The 20,119-nt window shown below is 45.6% G+C and overlaps 2 protein-coding genes across 3 annotated transcripts in view; one reads left to right on the forward strand and one right to left on the reverse strand.

Annotated features, from left to right (window-relative positions):
- Positions 1-18,422, reverse strand: SPINT1 (serine peptidase inhibitor, Kunitz type 1). 2 transcript variants are annotated; one of them, XM_077784160.1, is made up of 11 exons: positions 18,280-18,422; positions 17,647-18,119; positions 10,022-10,173; positions 8,566-8,701; positions 7,306-7,476; positions 6,598-6,624; positions 5,571-5,696; positions 4,621-4,671; positions 3,643-3,813; positions 2,982-3,038; positions 1-1,925 (listed from the first exon to the last, which is right to left on the reverse strand). In XM_077784160.1, the coding sequence occupies exons 2-11, from the start codon at positions 18,074-18,076 to the stop codon at positions 1,729-1,731; spliced, it is 1,518 nt and encodes a 505-aa protein (XP_077640286.1). In that variant the 5' UTR covers positions 18,077-18,119; positions 18,280-18,422; the 3' UTR covers positions 1-1,728. The 2 variants fall into 2 exon arrangements, with proteins under 2 accessions (XP_077640286.1, XP_021389120.1); XM_021533445.3 differs by having other exon boundaries at positions 8,566-8,704.
- Positions 16,911-20,119, forward strand: part of LOC110472089 (protein phosphatase 1 regulatory subunit 14D) — a 17,525-nt gene continuing 14,316 nt past the window's right edge. Inside the window, exon 1 of the mRNA XM_077784161.1 lies at positions 16,911-17,198. The gene's annotated coding sequence lies outside the window, so the exon portion shown is untranslated. The remainder of the gene's footprint in view (positions 17,199-20,119) is intronic.

Raw genomic sequence — 20,119 nt, forward strand, 5'->3', positions numbered from 1 at the left:
ACCACTCCCAAGCCAGATAAGACAAACATCTCTTTATTATCATAGTGAGAACACACACAAAAAAAAAAAAAAAAAAAAAATCAAGACATTAGGTTTATTGTATAGGCCATGATAGGCTGTGGGAAAAACAAAGAGATGGAAGAAATTATATGAGACACGTCACAAAAAGGAGGAATCTGACCCAGGAATGCTGAGGCAGATGCCTGTAATGGGGAGAGGCATGCAGTCAGATTGCCAGCAGATTCTGGGTAGCATTTTTTTCCTTTCAGCCCAGGCATCAACCCAAGAGGCAGCTGTCCTGCCAATGCACTTGAGAGGACCTGAGCAATGTCCTGAGCTGGAATGGCTTCACCAGAGCACTCCAGAACTATTGTGGCCTTGGCCCTGAAAGGGTCACAAGCATTCAAACTGAAGTCTGTACGTAGATTCATGCTTCTTACACACACACAGACACAGCAGTTTTTTAAGAGCAGCAGGTACTGGAAGTTTAGGGATTGGTGCCAGCCCCACAGCTGACAGCACATCAGCCCCTTCACAAATAGCTTCTTCTGCCTCAGCAGAAATCCTCAGCTCACTGAGGTACAAGCCTGGACCAGCAGATGCAGGACAGAGCTTGGAAGCATCTCATTGCAAAGGGACTACAGCAGAACATATAGGACCAGGACTGGGAACAGGACATTGGCAAAGTGGGGATTTCACATGCTGCCTTGGGGCCAGAGATGAGCTTTGGACCTCCCAGAGCTGGTCTGGGCTCATCTTTCATCAGGAGGGACAAGCCAGCAGGAGCAAGGGAGCCTGTGGATATTAGCTGGTGGTATCCAGCCCACTCCTGTGCACTGGGAGATGCCAGGGACTCAGGTCAGGCAGTGTGCTCAGAGGAAAATGCAGTAAAATCAGAGCTGTAGCTTTTCTGCACAATCAGCAGGAAAAGTACAGACATTTACTTCATGTGAGAATAAATAGATATTTTCTCAATGTGTTTGGGTTCAGCCTGAACACTGGGAAAGCAACCAGGGCAACTCACTGAGAGAAAAATGATGAACATGTACTGTACACAGGAGACTGAAACACAGCAGCCAGCCAGCAAAACATCTAGATGTGCTTTTCTGTTAAAAAACAAAGCTTAGTGACTTAAGCAGGTATTTCTGTTTCCATCCATGTTGAAAACAGGAACTGCCAGACAGTGTCAGAGAGCCCTTGGATCAGGTCTGAATGATTATGTGAATCCCACAGACCTTGAGGGATGCACCACAACCAGGCAGACTGCTAAAAGGCAGAGCACCTTCCAGAAGGGGAGGAAAATACAAAGTTAAGTGGCAGAAAGTGACACTGAAAATAAATTGCTGGCTCTGGTGAGCTTGCACCATTCACCAACATGAATGCTACACAGATCCAGTTCCAGGTTCCTTCAGGAAGCTGAGCAAAGTTGTGCCCCAGATTTGAGCAGGAAGAAAGACATAATTCAGAATTTCACTAGGTTGTTTGAGGTTAGGAACTGGTGGATGTCAGAGAGCAACAAAATGCTCCCAGTTCCTCACTTTCCAGAGCAGCCATTTAGCCTAGACAATCACAAATACTAGTACTGCCAAATCACAGTTAAATCTTGGCCTGACGCTCCAAATGTCTTCACAGAAAATGAGTCCTTCAGGCACAAACCTGTGTCTAAAAGCAGAACTCCAGAAATTCTGGGGAGTGCCCCAGTGCTGAACTGGGGAGAGAGGCTGTAGGTCAGACTGGTTTGGTGGCACTGCTGTAGAACAGACGCTCAGTGTCCTCTGTGGTAGAGAGGGTTGAGTTGGTAGCAGTGGGAGGCTGATGGCGGTGGCTGCTCTTCTTCCTTTTCTTCAGGAAGAAATAGCCAATGAACACCAGGACCACCATGATGCAGATCCCGAGGAGCACAGCAATCACTACCTCAAAGGCACCTGCAGGAATAAATGAACGTGTTAGAAGGGATGGTCCACAAACTCTGATTAGCAGGAATGGCCAGGATGAAGCAAGCACAAGAGCTGCTGCAGAAACTGTGCTGGCAAAGAGAAGAGGCAACAGCTGACATGACAGCACGGTGGTCACTGCATAACCAGCAAAGAAGAAAGATGGCAACTGCAGGGCACAGCCAGCCTGTCTCTCCCTAATGGTATCTCCCATCATTTCCCAGATGCACCACGCCCTCTAAAGGCTGTTCCCTGACTTTGGCAGGCTTGGCCGTTTGACAACCCCAGGAATAACAACTCCTTCTGAAATAGCAGCCTTGTGTCATACCTCAACAGGGAGGCCACCAAAGGGTGGTCACAGAAAGCACCTCCTGGCTGGGACAACACTGAGGGAATGAGCTATGGAAGACAGGCTGAGTTTGTGGGAAAGTACTCTTGGCAGTGGTGTGAGTATTTCTCCAAACAAACAAACCCCTGCATCATCAGTGGAGCCAGTCAAACATGATGCTTTTGAGAGACAGTGTGAATTTAAAGATTAAACCAATCTCTAGGATTTAAGAAGAATAACCTTCATGTCACATTTAAAAAATAACTTGTATTGCAATAGCATTGGGCTTTTTTAGTGCAGTAGAGAGGTTGTATAGGGTCATCACATTTCCCCACAGTCTAGCACTCGATATTATTCACATATCCACTTGAGCTTTCTTTCTTGTAGAAGTTAGTAGTCCTTGTGTGAAATTGGCCCTTAGGAAAAGTTTTACTTTCCATTTTCTGATGTTGAACTGTGGAACATTAATGCAAGTTGATGGAAAGAAAAACAGGAGTCTCTGTAAGAGCTACTGAGTCACAGACACAGGAAAAAATGGACCACAGTTGCACAGTGCACAAGTACCTCTTGCTACTGCCAGCATCCCACAAATCCCACACTGCTCCCCCAGCTTCAAAAGGGCTGTAGGAAAAAAAGTTACTCTTTGCAAAGAAAGACAAAGTATTTTTCATGACAAGGAAAAGCAACAAGAAAGATTGGTTGGGAATATTGTTACTCACTTAACATAGCAGTTTGGGACTCAAACGATTCCCATCTTCGGCCAATTACATCTGCTTCTGAATTGGGAACACAGAGGAGAGGAAAAAGGTTTTACAAAGAAGGCTGGGAATAAGGGATCAGACAGGTTTCTGAGGACATATTTCCAGTGCTCTGAAGTGACTGAACGCACACAGCATCCCTCCTGAACAGCTGTGGTACTGAGTTCTCAGGGTAGGCTGTGAGGTCCAGTGTAGCTGAGAGAGGTATTTTGCCTCTTAACAGATACAGTTCAGCAGATTTCTTCCTATTGGCCTCCAAAGCAATATGTACCAAGTGTGAGGATTTTCTCAATTTCTCCCCTCTTACTTGGGGAGACCTGGAGCCAAGACAGGAGGTTAGATTCTCTTCACAGCATATATATCTCTGGTTAATTTTGTTATCCTCCTTTGTCTCTTCTTCTACATCAGCACCCCAAATGATTCCAGCTCTGTGAAATGACAGGCTGCATTGCACAAAGATGCTGTAGATCCTCCATACTGTGGGTCATGGCCAGAGTTTGACAGCAGAGCAGCTTTGACTGAAAGCCCCCAAGACACTGCCTGTTTGGGACCACAGAATTTAATCTGAGGTGGTTTTCCCAGTTTGATCAGTAAAACTCCAGCCCACGCTATGTATGCTTACTTGTGATGCCTGAACATGATTTCATGCACTCTTCCTCTTGTTCAAAGTTGTTGCTGTTGCCACCACAGCCCCCGTAGGTGAAGGGGTCACATTTCTCCAGGAATGGGTTATAGTACCAGCGGGAGATGCTCTCAGTGCACTGTCCAGTATCAGGCAAGTCCACACAGTGGCCTGGCAAAGCAAGGTACAGGTGCTTTAGCCTGAGCAATGTCTTCCCAAAGCAGCAAAATTTTCTGCTCACAACAAAAGAGCACAAGCACCATGGAAGAGGAAATCCATAGTCAGAACAGTGGCTCTCAGGTCCCCACTGCTCAGTTGCCAGCTGGTCAAATTTGCAATGCAAAGGTGAGCTGGCACCTGCCATAAATCCAACTAGCAAGAAGAAAAAGGAACTTCAGAGTGTGGAGTCATGGTAAACCCTGGATTCACTCCCCTGTGGAAATGACCTGTCCTCCCTGGGAGGCAGAAGGGAACATGAAAAGCTTGGACAACCAAAAACCACAGATCAGCTCAGGTCTCCTCTGCAGTGAGCTACATATAAGTGATCTGGAATATATTATTTTATCCCTGTGATAGGTCTGCTGTCTGCAGTTTAACAAACAAGGCAAAGATATGGGATCAAGCACAGACATTGCTGTGTCCCCCACACTGCTTTGGTTTGCACTATTAAAAAAAAAAAAACCAAAAAACCAAAAACATGCTGCAGGGTTGTGTACAGGCCAGGTACTGCCCAGCAAGCAACATGCATGAGACCTACCTGGATAGAAAAAGTTTAAGCAGGAGAGTGAATGCCTGCTGTCAACAGCTGTCCTCATGGTCAGAGAACAGGCCCTTGCTCATTTTCACTACAAGGACTATCCAGATGCTACACCTGGTTTTGGATTTATAGAGGGAAGCAGTTTTACCATGGAACAATAAACCGAAGAAAAAAAACAAAAGCTGGCAGAGGTCAGCCTAGGTGCTCTGGATGGTACATACCTTGCTTATGTGTAACATTGATTTTCTGCAGTCTATTGAACTCATGAGCATCTGCAAGGGAAACATTTAATGTTAAAACTTCTCTCACCAGTTGAAAAGAAATGCCTCTGTCCATGCACACATGGGCAGACAGGGCTTTGCTGCACCTTCATTTGCTATCACAATCCAGAGGAAGGGAGATATCATTTGATGTTCTTACATATCTCAAAATTATGAGAGGAACAGGGGAAAGATAAAATGTAGTAACAAGAAACTCAATTTCCGATCCATAGATACAGAGACAAAACTAAGGAAAATAAAGGCTGCTTTCTTATTTTTGTTTTCCATCAGGAAGTATTGGAAAAGTCACTCCAGGTTTTAAGAAATATAAAAGAGCTCTAGTCCAGAATAAATGAGAGGGCAAGAGAGATGAATCATAGGGTTGCAAATCTAAAAAGGCAAGAAAACAACCACATATAGGAAAGAGATTATGAGAATTCAGAAGAGGTGAGGAGGGATGGAAGAAGGTAGGAGATAGGGTGGATTTGGGCATCTCACCACTGTGCATTTACATTAGCATAAGGAGATATTAAGGGGACTGTGCCACTGGACAGACTTGGAGAAATGGTGGTTTCCTTCCCCATTTCCCCACTTTTAGAGAGCAGGTAAGATCATTCAGTGAGAAAAATATTGAAAGGGGACAGAAAGGCCTGAAGTCTTACAGATATGTGCAGAGAAGAGACTCAAAGCGTATTTAAGAAGCAGAAAACATCACAGAAGGAAGGCCATCTCTTGCAGTCAGCAGAGATACAGGAAATGGCAGAACCTGCAAATATAATACTGTGGAAAGAGATAATGCAGGGTCAGGAGATAAGAACAGAAGACACCAAACAGTATTGACTCAGAACCTGTAACTTACATGGGACTGGGCAGATGGTAAGGTTGTCTGAGCCAGAATTTAAAGTACTTACATTGCTCACAGTACAACTCATCAGATTCATCAGCACAGTCGGGAGTTTCATCACACTCCAGATAGGCATCGATGCAGCAACCATCCTTGCATCTGAAGAAGGGGGCCTGACAGTTCCCATTGCATACTGCATCAGAAACAGTTCAGATAGCTCATTAAAATGCATTGTTTCTCCCTGCCAGATGCTTTACAAAGGACTTAAAAGCTGCTGATAGGGCTGGCAAACAAGAAACAAGGCAGACTGGTAAAGGTCTCTCCTCAATGCCAATGACTCAAAAAAACCCCCCCATCTATTTATAAAGGAAACATTACTCTGGAAACAGCCATGTTTCCTCTCAGGAAGAAGTACATAGCAGGTGGAAGCAAGAATGAGCTAATCAGGAAGAATGTGGAGACATTGCCCAAGCATGGGGGATTGAATTAGGAAAGCCAAACTGAAATCTGCACACTGGGCTGCAAAAGCTTCATCTAGAGGTGGTCCCAAGTGCTGAGTACTGTGCCCAGTTCTCAGCTCCCCAGTGACAAATAACACTGGCATACTAGAGTAAATCTCAGCAAGAGCTTGGAGCACAAAACCTAGCATGAGGAGAAGACAGAGATTATAGAAGAGACATTCATTTTGGAGCACAGTAATAGGATGAGCAGCAACAGACAGGAATTAGTTGCAACAAGGGAAAGCAATTCAATATAAGGGGAAAAAATGATAATGATGGTCATCAAACACTGGCATATTTTGACCAGACTAAGTGTAAAATCTGCTTTTTCAGAGATACCCAAAACTGAACTGGATAAAGAGCTGAGCAACCAAGGGTGACTCAAAGCTGGGCCTGCTTTCAGTAGTGGGTTGGATCAGATGACCTCTAGAGGTAATCCCCAACCTAAATTATCCTATGACATGAAAGTGAAAGGCTTACTAAATAAATTAGTCTCCAGTGCCTCAGAGAGTCCTAATCAAAAGCCACAGGAATGGACATGAGACACTCAGCCCAAGCTTGCAGTAGGATGACATTGTCCTGTGGGAGACTCACCTGGCTGTTGTCGCCCACCAACAGAACCTGAAGAGACAAGGGGGAAAACAACATAAAATAAACTTACCACAGCATTTTGTCAGCTTAAGATCAGCTTTATATTGCTTTCATGTATCACATGAGAAGAGCATATTTCCTGGAAGAAGGCCCTGGATTACAGAGGTGAAATATGGATGCCCACTACTCAGAGATCCAGATGAGTTGTACCTACATGAGGTAAGCCTGGAGGAGTACAGGGGAACTTTCCTCCACAAGGTAGACCATTTCCAAATTGTCTTTCCTTTCCAAGGCTTTAACCTCCTTCTTAAGCTGTGCACTGCAATGGGCCTGGCAGAGGCTCAGCCCATTTATCTGAGCAGCACTAAATTGTTCTCAGTGGCTTGAGGATGGCAAGGAGGGAGATTAATTTAATTATGGGACTGAAGCACTTCTGGCCCCCAACTGCATGATGCTGCTCTCTGAATTTAGGCTTCAGATGCAACACAAAGATTTGATGAGGGCTTCTGCAGCCAGAGCACACTGTCCAGTGCTTTAGGAGCAGGGTCAGATACGTTGGCAGCTTAAGACAATGACTGCCCATCCATAATTAGCCCAGTCTCCTCAGCTTACTGGGCTCTAACTAGGTGTCAGCCAAGAGGCTGCAGTATTTGTCCATAGGTTCATCCCCGTCCTATGAGAAAGAGGGGGCTGGATTTTTGAAGCACTAACCTCTGACATTTTTGCAGGCAAGTGCACACTCTTCTTCCCGTAAGTAGTTATTCTTGTTGGGCTTGCAGCCACCAAAAATGAACTCCTCACACTGCTGAAGGCTCGGGTTGTAAAACCAGCGTGGAAAAGATCCCCGACACCAACCCACCTTCTTTGGAGTCAAACAATGCTCTATCAAGAAAGTTAACACAAAAGGGTCTGAGTTAGATAAGTCCTTTGGAAGATTTCCTGGTTTTTATTTTATGTGAAGGCAAACAAAATCTTCCAAAGGACATGTCTGAAAGGTTTATAAAATCTTGACCAACAAAGAGAAGGAGAGTAGGGAATCATGGAATTAATTTTTTTATATGAAAGAGAAGTTCATAAAACCGAATTAGAAAGTGCCACATCCATTAAATAAAAGCAGCTGCATCCCCATACAGCTCATAGTTAAGCTGTGAAACTCCTTGCTTCAGGAGGTTTCTGCTTTTCAAAGATTACATGAAGTCAAAAAGGGATTTGTATATTATTAAACACAAAGACATCATCTTCTGTTTAAAAACATCTCCTAGCTGCAAAATCCTTGGGGATTATTCAAGCATAGTAGAGAGTTACTGATATGTTCTTGCATGTCATGTTCTTGCACTCTTTCCAAAGTACCAACTTCTGCACACTGTTGAATGCAGTGTATTGGACTTTGGTCAGACCTTTAGCATCACTTGACATGGCTGCTCTTATATTTTTATGGTACCTGTGGTAAGAGACATCCCCTGCTTAGCTACTAGTCAACAATTTGTCAAAGAACTCCTTACCTTAATACACTTGTAATGCTAAACATTTTCATTGTTAAATAAAGCTGTTAAGGAAAAAAAAAAACAAAAGCAGGGATACATTGAATGCCCTGCAGATGACTCTACCTACCCTGCAACCTAAGGCCTTCACAGCAAAACCACAGAGTCAACAAGACCTTTCACATTCTCCTGTTGCACCCCAAGCTTCATCTACTCTGGTGTTACTCAGCCGAGAGCAATGACACCAGATCAGATGGAGTTATTGCAGGTACCATCTCCTGCAAGGGTACATGCAAACTCCAAAATGGACCACTATGAATGCAGAGACCTTGCACTACTGGTGCAGGCTAGCACTGGGAAAAGCTGACGTGCAAGTGTGGACTCTTGGTTGTGCTCTTCTCCCATCCACCCTTCTGAGAAAAGCATCATAATGCCAGAGCAGCACCCAGGCTTGAGGACTCCAGGTAGATATGTGTGGGCTCAGGCTCACCTTCTGTCTGCTCAGAGCTCAGCACCATGATGGTGATGTTGGTAAAGTCTTGCTGCTGTGCAGTGTCTGTGACAATGAGCTGGAAGACGTAAGTCCCCACCTGGAGGTTGGAGATTTCTACCTGATCTTCTTCATGCTTCTGAGAATGCAAAAGAAAGTCTCAGGTAGGAGAAAACTACTTCTAAGGAATAAGTGACTAAAGCTATGCAAGGTTGAAAAATGTCTCAGTACCAGACAATCCCCCCAAATCCATGGACTGGTACCCAACTGGAATAGAGAGAGAACAAGTACCACAAGCATAATTAGATATTTCACGTTTTGGGGCATTGTGAAAAAACAAGGGAAAATAAAACTCTCTGGAGAGGACATAAATACCTGTAGTTTTTACGTAACTTTTCAAAACTTAAAACCATTATGAGTAATTTATTTAGTACATAGGGAATAAGGTAGCTGTATTTAATTATTTTGTCAGAAGAGAAAGCTACAATATTATTGACACACTCTTCTTCTATATTTGCAAGAGAATTGGAGATTCATTTCCATGCTATCTCTGGTTTTAATTAGGTTTCAAAAGAACACAGCCTTGCCATAAATAATTTTTATGTAGTTAATACAACATAATATTAGGGGACCTCCCCCCAGCCCCAGAAGTTGCTTTGGCTGGGCTAGGGCAAAGGGAAAAGAAAAGAAGCACTTGCTGAATTACACAGACCCCTTGTCACTCTAGAGTTTGTCACTGCTATTGCTCAAAATCAGTTCTGGGCCTGATGTACTCATTTACTAATTCTTCCAAAAGGTGCCACAAGAACTTCAAATCAACTCCATGGCTTTCCAATGCATTTTGCAGAAGTTAAAAATAAATAATTTAAAAATTATTATAAAATTATTGTGGCCTTTCTAAAGCCACAATTCACTTTTAATATCTAGCAAATAGGCAGTGTTCACACCCCAGAGATCTTGGATCTCTGTTCCAGCTCAGATAAAACAGGAGGAAGAACTTAACAATTTAAAGAGAGGCAAAGTCCAGGAAAGGCCCCAGGAGAACAGAAGCAGAGCCTGAGACCAGATTGTTCAGAGACAGAAGAGGAAATGCACTGAAGACTAAAACTAAGAGAAGGCCCTTCACTGAATAGGATCTTGGGACCAGAGGCAGCTCTTGCATGGAAGCTCTGCCCTCTCAGTGGCTCCCACACAGGCAGGTCAGGTGTTGCTCACGAAGGCTTGTGACAGCGTCCTGTGCAGGGAGCCTGAGACCTAATGAGGCCAAAAATGACACTTCTAAATAGTGTGTGAGAGAGGGAGGGCAGCCACAAGGAGCGCTCCACAGTTTTTGGGAACAGGCTCCTGTGTGGGCCAACTTGAACAAGGTGACCTTTAAGTCAGGGCTCTGACTGACCAACCTAGTGCAGACCACAGGTGCCACTGAGCAAGCTGCTTATTCCCTGCAGCTCCTTACCTTCATCTCTGCAGAGGGGTCGCCAAGGATCTGTTTCCATTCATAGCTGACTATCCCATGGTCATCCGTGCTCTCTGTGCCTCTCAGCATCACTGGCTCCCCTGGCTGTACCCTCATGTCCTTAGCAGCGCGAGCTATTGGAGGGTGGTCATCTGCAGAAGAAATGTAGAAGAATCTTGGGTAAGAGGCTGAAGGGTCCAGTCCTTGTGTCCATTACAGGAAGACAATGGAAAAGGATTCTTCCAGGCTAAATCCAGATTTCAACTGCTGAAAGGAAAACACTTTTATACAGCTGTGCTCATTGCAGCCTGAGCAAGCAACAGGCAATCAGTACCGTTAATACTGCCCTCACTAATTTAGTAAGTCCACAACCCACTATGGCAGATGGCTCTCTTTGAGCCAGTTGGCTCCCTGAGCACTTTTGTCCACAGGAACCACCATAAGAGGGTGGTCCTGTGGCTACAGCCACTGTGCTTCTGAGAGTGGGACCACATCCTGGGAGAAGAGCACAGAGCAATGTCCGCCTTTCACTTAGTGAGACAGCCTGATGTGGGTGTTGAAGAATGTGGAACTGACTCTCATAGTTCCTCCCACTATCTCTAAGCACTACATTAGTGTATTTAGCCAGAGCTACACAATTAGGGACTTCAATAGGAAATCTTTCTCTTCCAGTTCATCTTTCACCCCACTCTCTGACATACATGCCTTTAAAACAGCACAAAAAAAACATTAATGAGATTGTTATTTTTGTACTGTTCCATGGATTAGCTTACCAGCACCTTCCACAATCTAGTAAATGTTTTTTTCAGACTGTAAGTAGAAAAGATGTAAACTGATCCCTGCCTGTCCCAGCAAGAACAGCCTATACAATGACACGACTGAGCCTGACTCATAACTCCTTCTGGCCTGAACATCTCTGATTGCAGGCTTTGTGCATAGCTCAGCCTGTGAAACTCCACCTGGTAGCACCTGTACTAAGTCCAAGACTCAGTGTTCCAGCTCAGCCCGAGTCTTTTGTAAAGGCACCAACCATCATTTATGAGCTAGACAGAAATTGCCATTACACATTTATATTGACTGTGACTGAAGGATTCATGTCCAAACCCCTTAGAAAATTACTCCATTAGCTGATTATTTTCACTGTTGCAGACTTACTCCTAATTTCCTGTTTGAATCCTGTGTATCTGGATTCAGATCCCCGCTGCTGACTCTTGCTGAAGTCTACTGAAGGGACATTTAATGTAAGGCATGTGTACAAACAAACCTGACATTAAAACAGGCCACTTATTTCTTTTGTCACCTTGTACACACCACTGCAAGCTCTGGAAAGGGGACACATTTCTGCCATTCCTGCTAGGCAAACATCAGGAGCCTGGCAGGGAGAAAGGCACCTACTCCCTGCCACTGTCCTGCCAGGGTGAGCCCAGTAGGTGGGTGCAATTGCACAAGGAAAAGACCAGTTTTTCCACAACACAGAAGCTGATCCTTAACTCGTGACTCCAAATCATGTTTTTCCTTGACATAGGTAAGCATGTACACTTTAAACAAAAAATTGCAGGCCAAACATCCAGCTACTTTGGGTTGTGGGTTGCATGATTGAGTAAAAGCTCAGTTCTATTCAATAGGTCAGCAACTTCTCCAGTTCCCATCTCTGATTAGCCAAATTTACTAACTCTCTTCACATCCAGAAGAAGAGCCAAGAGTATTTATTTATGGTGACTGCCAAGGAATAATTCTCACTAGAATTTAAGGACTTGTTTTTCAAGTCTATCCCTTTTCTCTTTAGGATGCCTGAAAGTTCAGTGACTTTGGAGTATTTCTGCCACACTGACTGTAGGAAGCCTTCCCTGGGAACATGGCTGTTTTCCACCTGAGCTCCAGAACCAAGTGCTGACCAACCCAGAGCGAGTATCAGCAAACTGCTCGTACAACAGAGACTCCACTCTGTTTTGCTCTGAAAGTCTGTCGGAAATATGAAAGTTACCTTTGCTATAATTCTCTCTCAACCATGGAAAGTTTCTGCTGTAAAACTCTGTAATTAACAGGGAGGTTAAAGCTTTATAATGCTATCTGTGGCATGCCTTTTACTGCGACACATAGTCCTGTAGTCACATTGTAAATGACAATTTCCTCTCCTATTTATATAACACATCAGTAGGTTTTCTTCATGGTTCCAGAGAAAAGTATGATAGAGGGAATCCAAATTGCTTCAAAAAGTTTTACTACTCACACTATATTCAAGCCTGAGACCCTGATTTTCGCTTTTTAAAAAGTTTCTTCTTGTTTAAAAGCTCATGCAATCAGTGGTTTGTCTGGCTTTACCTCTAACGAGTTAACTTGAACTAAAATTGATGGGGAAACAGGAATTTAAAAGATAATAAATTTCTACAAGGGCTTCAAAGCATACATGTAGGAGAGAGACCCCACTAGGGACCTTGCTATGCAGGCACCATTGAAATCCCATGGCAGAATGTACTTGCAAAGCTCACAGTTTGGAGGTTTTTCTCTTCTGGAATTCAGATATTAGCTTTTGCCCTTGAGATCTATGGAAAACCAGATTTCCTCCATTCCAGAGCTCATGCAGATACACCCTGAGTAGCTGAGACTACAAAGCAATGGTTAAAAATACCTCAGAAAGATTTGAGGTTGTCACTAGAAAGAGCTGGAAAGCTTTCTCGTGGTGACTGAGGGGCCCTTACAGCCCTCTCCTGACTGCCTCTGCAGGAACAACTTGCAAACAAGACAGGTATGGTTTGCACTGAGGAACAGGCAAGGGAAAGACCTCACTGGGGACAAAAACCACTGCTCAAAGCCACTGACCAGGCCAGCAGCAGACACAGGAGCAAAAGTGAGGACACCCAAATTCCAGCATCCATGATACACCAGAACTTGGAGATTACAAGAATCCAAAGCCAGCAGAACCTGTCTGCTGCAAAAGCAGGTGGGCAACAGTGTGGCTCTTCCCACAAATGCTTAAGTTCTGCTCCTGCATTGCTTCCCAGGAAGTCATTCAAAAGTGAACAGCTTCCTCACCCATCCACACTAGAAAACTCTCCATTTCCATGGGCAGAGGTAATGAAAAGGTAACACTGCTGCCACAGTATTAACTTGCCTGAGGTGGAAAGAGAGGAAAGGGAACAAGGCATCACAGTGCAGTGCCTGGAGAAAGAGAAATACAGGCTCTTTCTTTAGGGCTTCATGCTTGCTTCATGATAAAGCCATACAGTTTTCTAACAGCTCATGCACAGCCAAAAAGCTCTCAGCATTAGTTTCTAGAGGTTTTTGTAGTGGTTTGTAAGTGGTGCACGGAGCAGATCAACTTAACCTCTCTAAAACAATACAGTATGACTGAATGGATTATATTTTCAGAATAACAAAAGATGCACCTGTCAACTAGGTTCCCTCCATCCTTCCTCAGATTGTGGGAAATCAGTCCTATTTGGCAGGCAGAGGGAAAGACTCTCCCACAGGTATATACCATTTTAGTGAAGATTGGGCTGTACTTCCATTCTCTTTGAGGAGACTGGAGCTCTGGAGACAGGACATGATGTAGCCACTTCAGTAAATGCTGCATGACAAACACTAATTTCACAGCAAGCAGAGTGGAAACCCCACATCACCCACTCTGAGCAGGGAGCTGGACCAGCTGGTCTTCCAGGACCCTTCCAGTACACATTAGCCTCTGAATCTGTGCTGTGGGTACTTACTGTGCAACTTGCCATCTCCTGGCCTGAGCTTAAGGATGAGCAGCTGGATCAGGGCTCAACAGTATCAGCCAAAGGGGACCTATCCCAGCCCCAGCTGTGATACCAGCGCTGTTCATTTTAGTTGTCCACAGAATGGAAACCAGCATGGGACCGAACATTTGAGGAAGATGAGCTTTACTCTTGGGGAGCTCTCCTTTTGGAATGCATTACCGAAGTTTTAGCCTGCAAATCTCCCTCCATGGTGAGGCAGGAGCACACATATCTGATCAGAACCCTGTGGCTCCCAAAAACTTCTTGTCTCCTACTCACAAGCCCTGGATTCAACAGGAGTAGAAGAGTGTCACTGAGCATTTCAAAACAACCACAAAAGGTTCAGCAAGAAATGGACAAAGGTTCAGGGAGGCTATTTTCCAGTTTCACACCCAAAACTGGTTTGCCTAGACCAGAATAAGCTGGGCTAGTTACTTAAACACTGGGCTCCATTATAACCAATAAAGTGCACGGTGAGCCTGCCCCTCCCGGATGAGCCAGGCAGAAAACTCGCACCAAAGTTCAGGCTCAGGAATCATTTAAGAAGATCATGCCTTTTAACAATACCATCAGAGACTTCAGCCTGTATGTTAGCTGAAACAGGCAAGAGACAGTGTCAAGCTGTCATCACCAGCTTACAAAGAAATCAGAAGCTCTTGTTCTGCAAAATACTGAAAATGCATTCAGAAGATGTGCAGAACCCAGATTTCAGCTGTGTTCATTGTTGCCTGTAGCCACAGGTTTTTCTGAAGTCATAACACTGTAAGCGTGGCCACAGTGGGTTAGAGCAGGTACCCCTGTCCCTGGGTTCACTTGCCATCCATCGCTGTGGGTGCTTGAACAAGAGCAAGAGCACTGCAAGAATATGCTCTCCCTGCTTTCAGCTACTTCCATCAGGCTTCAGAAACACTCCAAGATTAAATTTGTCCATTCAGCAGCCCCCAGCTGTGTGCTTTCCAGTCTCCTAGGTAACTAGTTACCTAGTCTCCTTCTAAACATATATAAACTTCTTAATTCAACAGCTTAATTCCCTGTAGTAGCAGTAGTACAGGGTCTTATAACCTGTGACTTTTCTGTTTAATGTCATCCCACTGGAATCACTAACTGGGTATTTCATTATTCACTAGAAAAAAACATGCATTTAATTCTTATCATTGCAGAGGATGTTGGAAGAGTGATTCATGTAAAGGCTCCTAGGACACCTGACAGCAGCACATACAGGAAAGGAATGCATGATAAAGCAACAGATAAGTTTCCTGCAGACCCTTAGGGCCAGAATCAGGGGGCTGCCAGTAAGCTGGGATCCAGAGAAGTCACAAAACTTCACATTTTAGCAGTGATACAGCGCAACAGCAGGAAAACTACAGTTTTGTCTCCAGTCCAAAGCCTGGGCCAAGATTTTGGAAGGAAGGCCTGACATGCCAAAACTGGCTTCCTTTAATGCTTGTTTCACCTGGCCTCTTCATGCATCCCTAAAAGGTCAAGAAGCAAAAATGCTGTAGAGCTTCCTTATGCTGCTAGGCAGACACAGTGCCCAGAGGCTCCTTCACATGGCCTCCTGCACCTGCTGCATTGTGCCCTTCCCCTTTTCCCCCTCAGTGACAGCCAGACATCCACCTTCCTGTCCAGACAGGTCCTGCATGGACCCAATTCCAGCATCATGGCTAGAAGGGCCTGGGGTTCTGGTTTGGATTTCTTTGGTTTATATCCCAATCAAAATGGACATCTGCATTTTTAAGTGTCTCATCAACTGCTGCAGGGAAAAGGACTCAGTTATTTCTCCGGTAAGATAACTCCCTTGGTCTCTTTCCCCTGCTAGACCTCCAGTGTCATTCAAGGTTATTCAGAGAGCTTTTGGTATCAAAGACAATGCCTAAAAATTTCAGAGAGGAGAACGCATTTCCAATAAAAGCACAGCACAAACATCACAGCCTGACCCAAATAACAGCAGCGAGCTGCCCAGCGTCTGTCACTACAGCTTGAGACCTGCCTGGCACCCAGCACCCTCTGAAAATCAAAGACAGCTGTAGAAGAGACTGAGCCCTTCCTACACCCACAGCAGTCTGAGGCACAAGCCCCATGAGAGTAAGGAGAGGCACCAAACTGCATTTCTGGAGTGCTTTTCACTTCTCACTGATATGCCCTCCTGGGTCTTCCTGCCCCATTGCAGCCATGCCAGGAACAGTGAAAGGAGCACTAGGGATGGATTGCAAGGCAGCAATTTCATATTGGTGTCTGGGGTGCTGCAGCTCGGTGTCATATTTTAGCAAACATGTCACTGCTGGTCACATAGAGAGGTTGGTGACCCTGGGACACTTTCTAAAGATACACACACACAGAATGCCAGACCCTGGGACCAGTCAAGGGATGAGGGTCCTGCAGTCTTCTTGTATGAGGCACTGCTCCACAGAGGTAAAGAGTGAATTGCTCAATAGTATGTTATATTTTAATCTAATCTTGTGAAATCAGGATGTACTAGAGATGATGCATTCCTTTTTCCTCCTACAGCAAAACACGTAGGAGTTTAGACAGCTGCCAGCATGCCACCTCCAGTCTTGGTGATGTGGCCTTCAGTTCCTCCCTAACTGCAGCTCCTGTGAAAAGGATTTTGAGCCTGGAAAGGAGATGCGGGAGAACTACTGAAACAGTCAGACACCTTTGCCAAGAGGCCGTAAAATCCAGTAGAAAGCCACGAGTAGGGACAGAGGACCAAGAGGACCACCTCTGCCATACTGCTGTTCAAACCACCTACACCCAAGGGCTGCTTCAGGGAAGTCATGCTTTGCTCCAAACCCCTCACACTGCTACTCAGGATGGAGAAGTGGTCATTGTGAAGTTTGGGACCATTTCCTTCCTCCAGCGCCCGCAAGGCCTCAGGCTGCTAAATCCCAGCAGAAGATCAACAATCTATCCAGCTCACATCATCAAGCCCTTGCACCCACCTGGATGCTCCCCTTGCCATCTTCACAGATCCTTTCCTTCCCACAGGTGGGCTGGGAGGTGGTGTGAGGAGGATTACCCATAGAGATATCCCCTAACAGACCTGCCCAGGGACCAACAAATGATAAACTGGTTATGGTTGCCAAAGACCCAGCCAGGCTAGAAACATGACAACCTTCTTAGGCTTCAACCAAAACACAGAAGTGGGAGGGGAAAGGAGAAGCTACTGTCCCCTATTTTTAGTGTTTCTGAGCACACTGCAGCTCTTTGGAGATGGCAGGTGGTCAGTTTCAGATTAGTTCATTTTCCACCTGGCTCTCTGTGTCCAGGTGCAATCTTTTAGAGCAGGGAAACAGGGGCTGTTGAAGAGAAACCCACCTCCAAAGGGGAAATTTTATGACCAGCCTCTCCCAGCTGTTCCTGTCCCAGCTGCAGTGACCAGCCCCAACAAGCAGAGAAATACTGACACACCTCACTATCCAGGCTGCTGTTAAATAAAGGTAAGTGAATTGCATCCTGCCTCCATCCTTGCCCCGAGCAATTAAGAGATTAATGCAGCCCTTTAAAACCTGGTTATGTGTAGATTTTTAGAGGATTTCACTTTCCAACCTCAAAGGCCATGGGAAGGGAGAAGAAAAATAACACCTTTTTCTCTACATTGTCAAGCAGCAAAACCTCTGACTCGGGTAATCACATACTGCACCTACTTCAAACAGGTTAAAGAGAGATTCTCTATTTGTTCACTAACAAGTAAACTGAGGCACAGATCTTAAAAATGAGTACTGGGATTTGGGAAAACCTTTGTGACAGAAGAAAACACAGAAGCGCCACTCTACCCCGAGTGCTTGGCAGCGCTGCTGCTCATATGATGGCCGGAGGAGCTGGCACCAGGGAACCATTAATGCTCTTCCAGCCCCGCTTTGCAGGGATCCATTACGGGCACCTTACCACTAGGTCTGTGATTCTGCATTGCCAGGTAGGAATCATACACGTCCTTCTTCAAGAAGTTGAGAAAGCCGATTTTCCTGGCAAACCTGCAAACGAAAGCCTTCTCATAGAGGCAATTGAGGAGAAAGCAGCCCTGGATGCGGTCTTCCTCCGAGCCCGGGCCCCGCTCCACGAGAGCCAGGTTACAAGCGGGGTCCTTACAGCAGGCTCTCATGCAGTCCCTGCTCCGATGCACCATGGGGGACGACAAGAAGGTGGCTCCGTTCTGGACGGAGGCGTCCGTGTCCAGCACCCAGTCCGGCAGCCCTGCCGTAAAGTCCTCCAGGCACATTTCGCCGAAGGGTTTTTCCTTCTGTCCTCCGCTCAAGTCCGACACCAGCACCAAGCAGAGCCAGGGTACAAACCATGGACCCGGGCTCCTTCTGGCCATCTTGGCGCCCCGATTCTCACTGTTTTAAGACTTCAGTCCTTTCCTAAAGGAAGGGAGAAGACATATGAAGGTAAGAGGGACAATGTTCAAGTGCATGCCAACCCGGGGCAAGCGGCTCGGCCGAGGCTACGCTCGGGATTCCGGCTCGCCCCGAGGTGTCCTGACCCTGCACCTCGCCCCCAGGCATGTGCTCTCAACCCCACCTGGGCGCTCTGCCTGAAGCTGCTGCCGGGAGCGGGGTGTCCCCGCCGCCCCGCCGTGCCTTCACCCCTCGGCTGCGCCTTCAGCTGCGTCCAGCGGAGACAAAGGCTCGGCGAGCACAGGAAGTGAAAACCAACTCCCTGAGAGAGTGAAAAAAAAAAAAAAAAAAATCAAGTCACTCCTTTGCATGCTGAATTACGTAAGAGGAAGGGGAGGAGAGGCAAGCTGATACGATCTTCTACTCCCTTTGGAGCCGAGCCGAGGTGGATTCTCTCGCTCCCGCAGGTGCGGGGCAGCCACTCCAGAGCATCCCGCCTGCTGGATGCTAGCTGCATCCCCGTGTTAAGGATGCTCCAAAGGAACTGAAAGTCGACAAGCAGGTGATCTGTGTCCTGTGACAGTCGCTCTTCTGCTCCGGTGTCGTCACTGGCACTATTAGCCCTTGTCTCGCTTACCCAAATGAGTCAGCCTTGCAGCACTGTGTGCAGTGCCCACCGCCGTTGGTGCTGCAAGAGGTTTTGTGCCGGCATCCCGAAATCATGAATTCCCTGCTCTTGGGACACAGTATTTTTTTTTTTTTTTTCCCCAGCAAAAACACTTGGGATCGTACCTGGACGCTCCCTGTGCAGCAGGACCTCTGCTACCCCAGCAGTGAAAATTTGAAGTAATCATCCCCCCACTCATGAACAACTCTTCATTGCTCTCCTCAATTTCATATAGGTTAGTTACGGTCCATTTGTAGTGCCCTTGCTTTGCAGGACAGTGCTGTTTGTGGCCACGGGAATGCAAAGGCTGCCTGCCCATATATTTTTCTCCTTCATGCTTTTATTTGAAGATCCATGATTAAATTCTTCTGTTCAACACATACACCTGTGCCATCCACCCCCTCTATCTGTAAACAGTCCTAAAACCCTTGGGCAAACTGCTCTTATCCCTCTGTCATTGTCCTTAGGAAGGCTGGGAGTGTTGGTAATTTGCTTGGACGTTATTTACAATGAAATATTTCATCACTTAAAATAACAACAGCAAATCTGAGATGGCATTTCACGGTGTGTCTTCAGAAGGAGGTGGTAAGTAGCAGCCATGCATCAAACAGCAGTTGGCTTTGTGGTTTGGGAGACCTCTCTGGTGTCCAGCATTTCAATTGTTTCTTGCTGTTTCTTTCTGTAACTCTGATCCAGCCTTGTGTATCCTCACAGGATTTCTTGAGAGTCCTTAGCAACATGGTTTCTGCCTCCTGGCTGTCACAAGCATGACAGGAGGAATATAATATAATATTGTGGGAATATAATTTTTCCATATCTCTCATGACTTTCTATGACCTGATGCTGATTTGTATAATACTGACATCTGTTAGGAAAAGGGAATTATTTTGATCTGGCAGTGGTAACATATAAAATAAACCTTGAAAATTGGTAAGAGAAAACATGAATATCTGCAGAGCAAAGAGATGTTTGCTTTCCTCATTGGCTTTATGAGTCTTTGTCTGAAGAGTGTGTCTCCCACCCCATTTACAAACCAGATATTTTGAACCTGCCTGCAGACCATGCAAGCAGTAAAGGGGGAGCTGATCTTGCTTATTTGTATTTAAACATTTAAGTACATGCAGGAGAAATAAAAATGGCAACAAGGTTGTCTCCTTCTTCTGTTCTGCATTGCCTGAGATGCTCTGCTGGGAATTCTCTATTGTGTTTAATCAGGAATAGATTTTTCCTGGATAAAGTTTCAAAGCCTTCAGAGTGGAGCCAGATGAGGCTCAGTGCAGTTCTCTGACACAGGAGCAGGGAGCTCAGGGAGCAGTTGGCCTCATGGCAAACCAGTGACTGTGTTTGGATATCCCCA

Source organism: Lonchura striata, chromosome 6, assembly GCF_046129695.1.
Source record: "Lonchura striata isolate bLonStr1 chromosome 6, bLonStr1.mat, whole genome shotgun sequence".
NCBI classification, from domain to species: Eukaryota; Metazoa; Chordata; class Aves; order Passeriformes; family Estrildidae; genus Lonchura; species Lonchura striata.

Excerpts from the sequence above, each read along its gene's own strand:
- SPINT1 (XM_021533445.3), bottom strand. The coding sequence starts at position 18,076 with ATGGCCAGAAGGAGCCCGGGTCCATGGTTTGTACCCTGGCTCTGCTTG. Across the intron at positions 10,174-17,646 it reads GCAGAATCACAGACCTAGTG|ATGACCACCCTCCAATAGCT; the intron begins GTAAGGTGCCCG and ends TTTCTTCTGCAG. Across the intron at positions 6,625-7,305 it reads TGCCTGCAAAAATGTCAGAG|GTTCTGTTGGTGGGCGACAA; the intron begins GTTAGTGCTTCA and ends TTGTCTCTTCAG.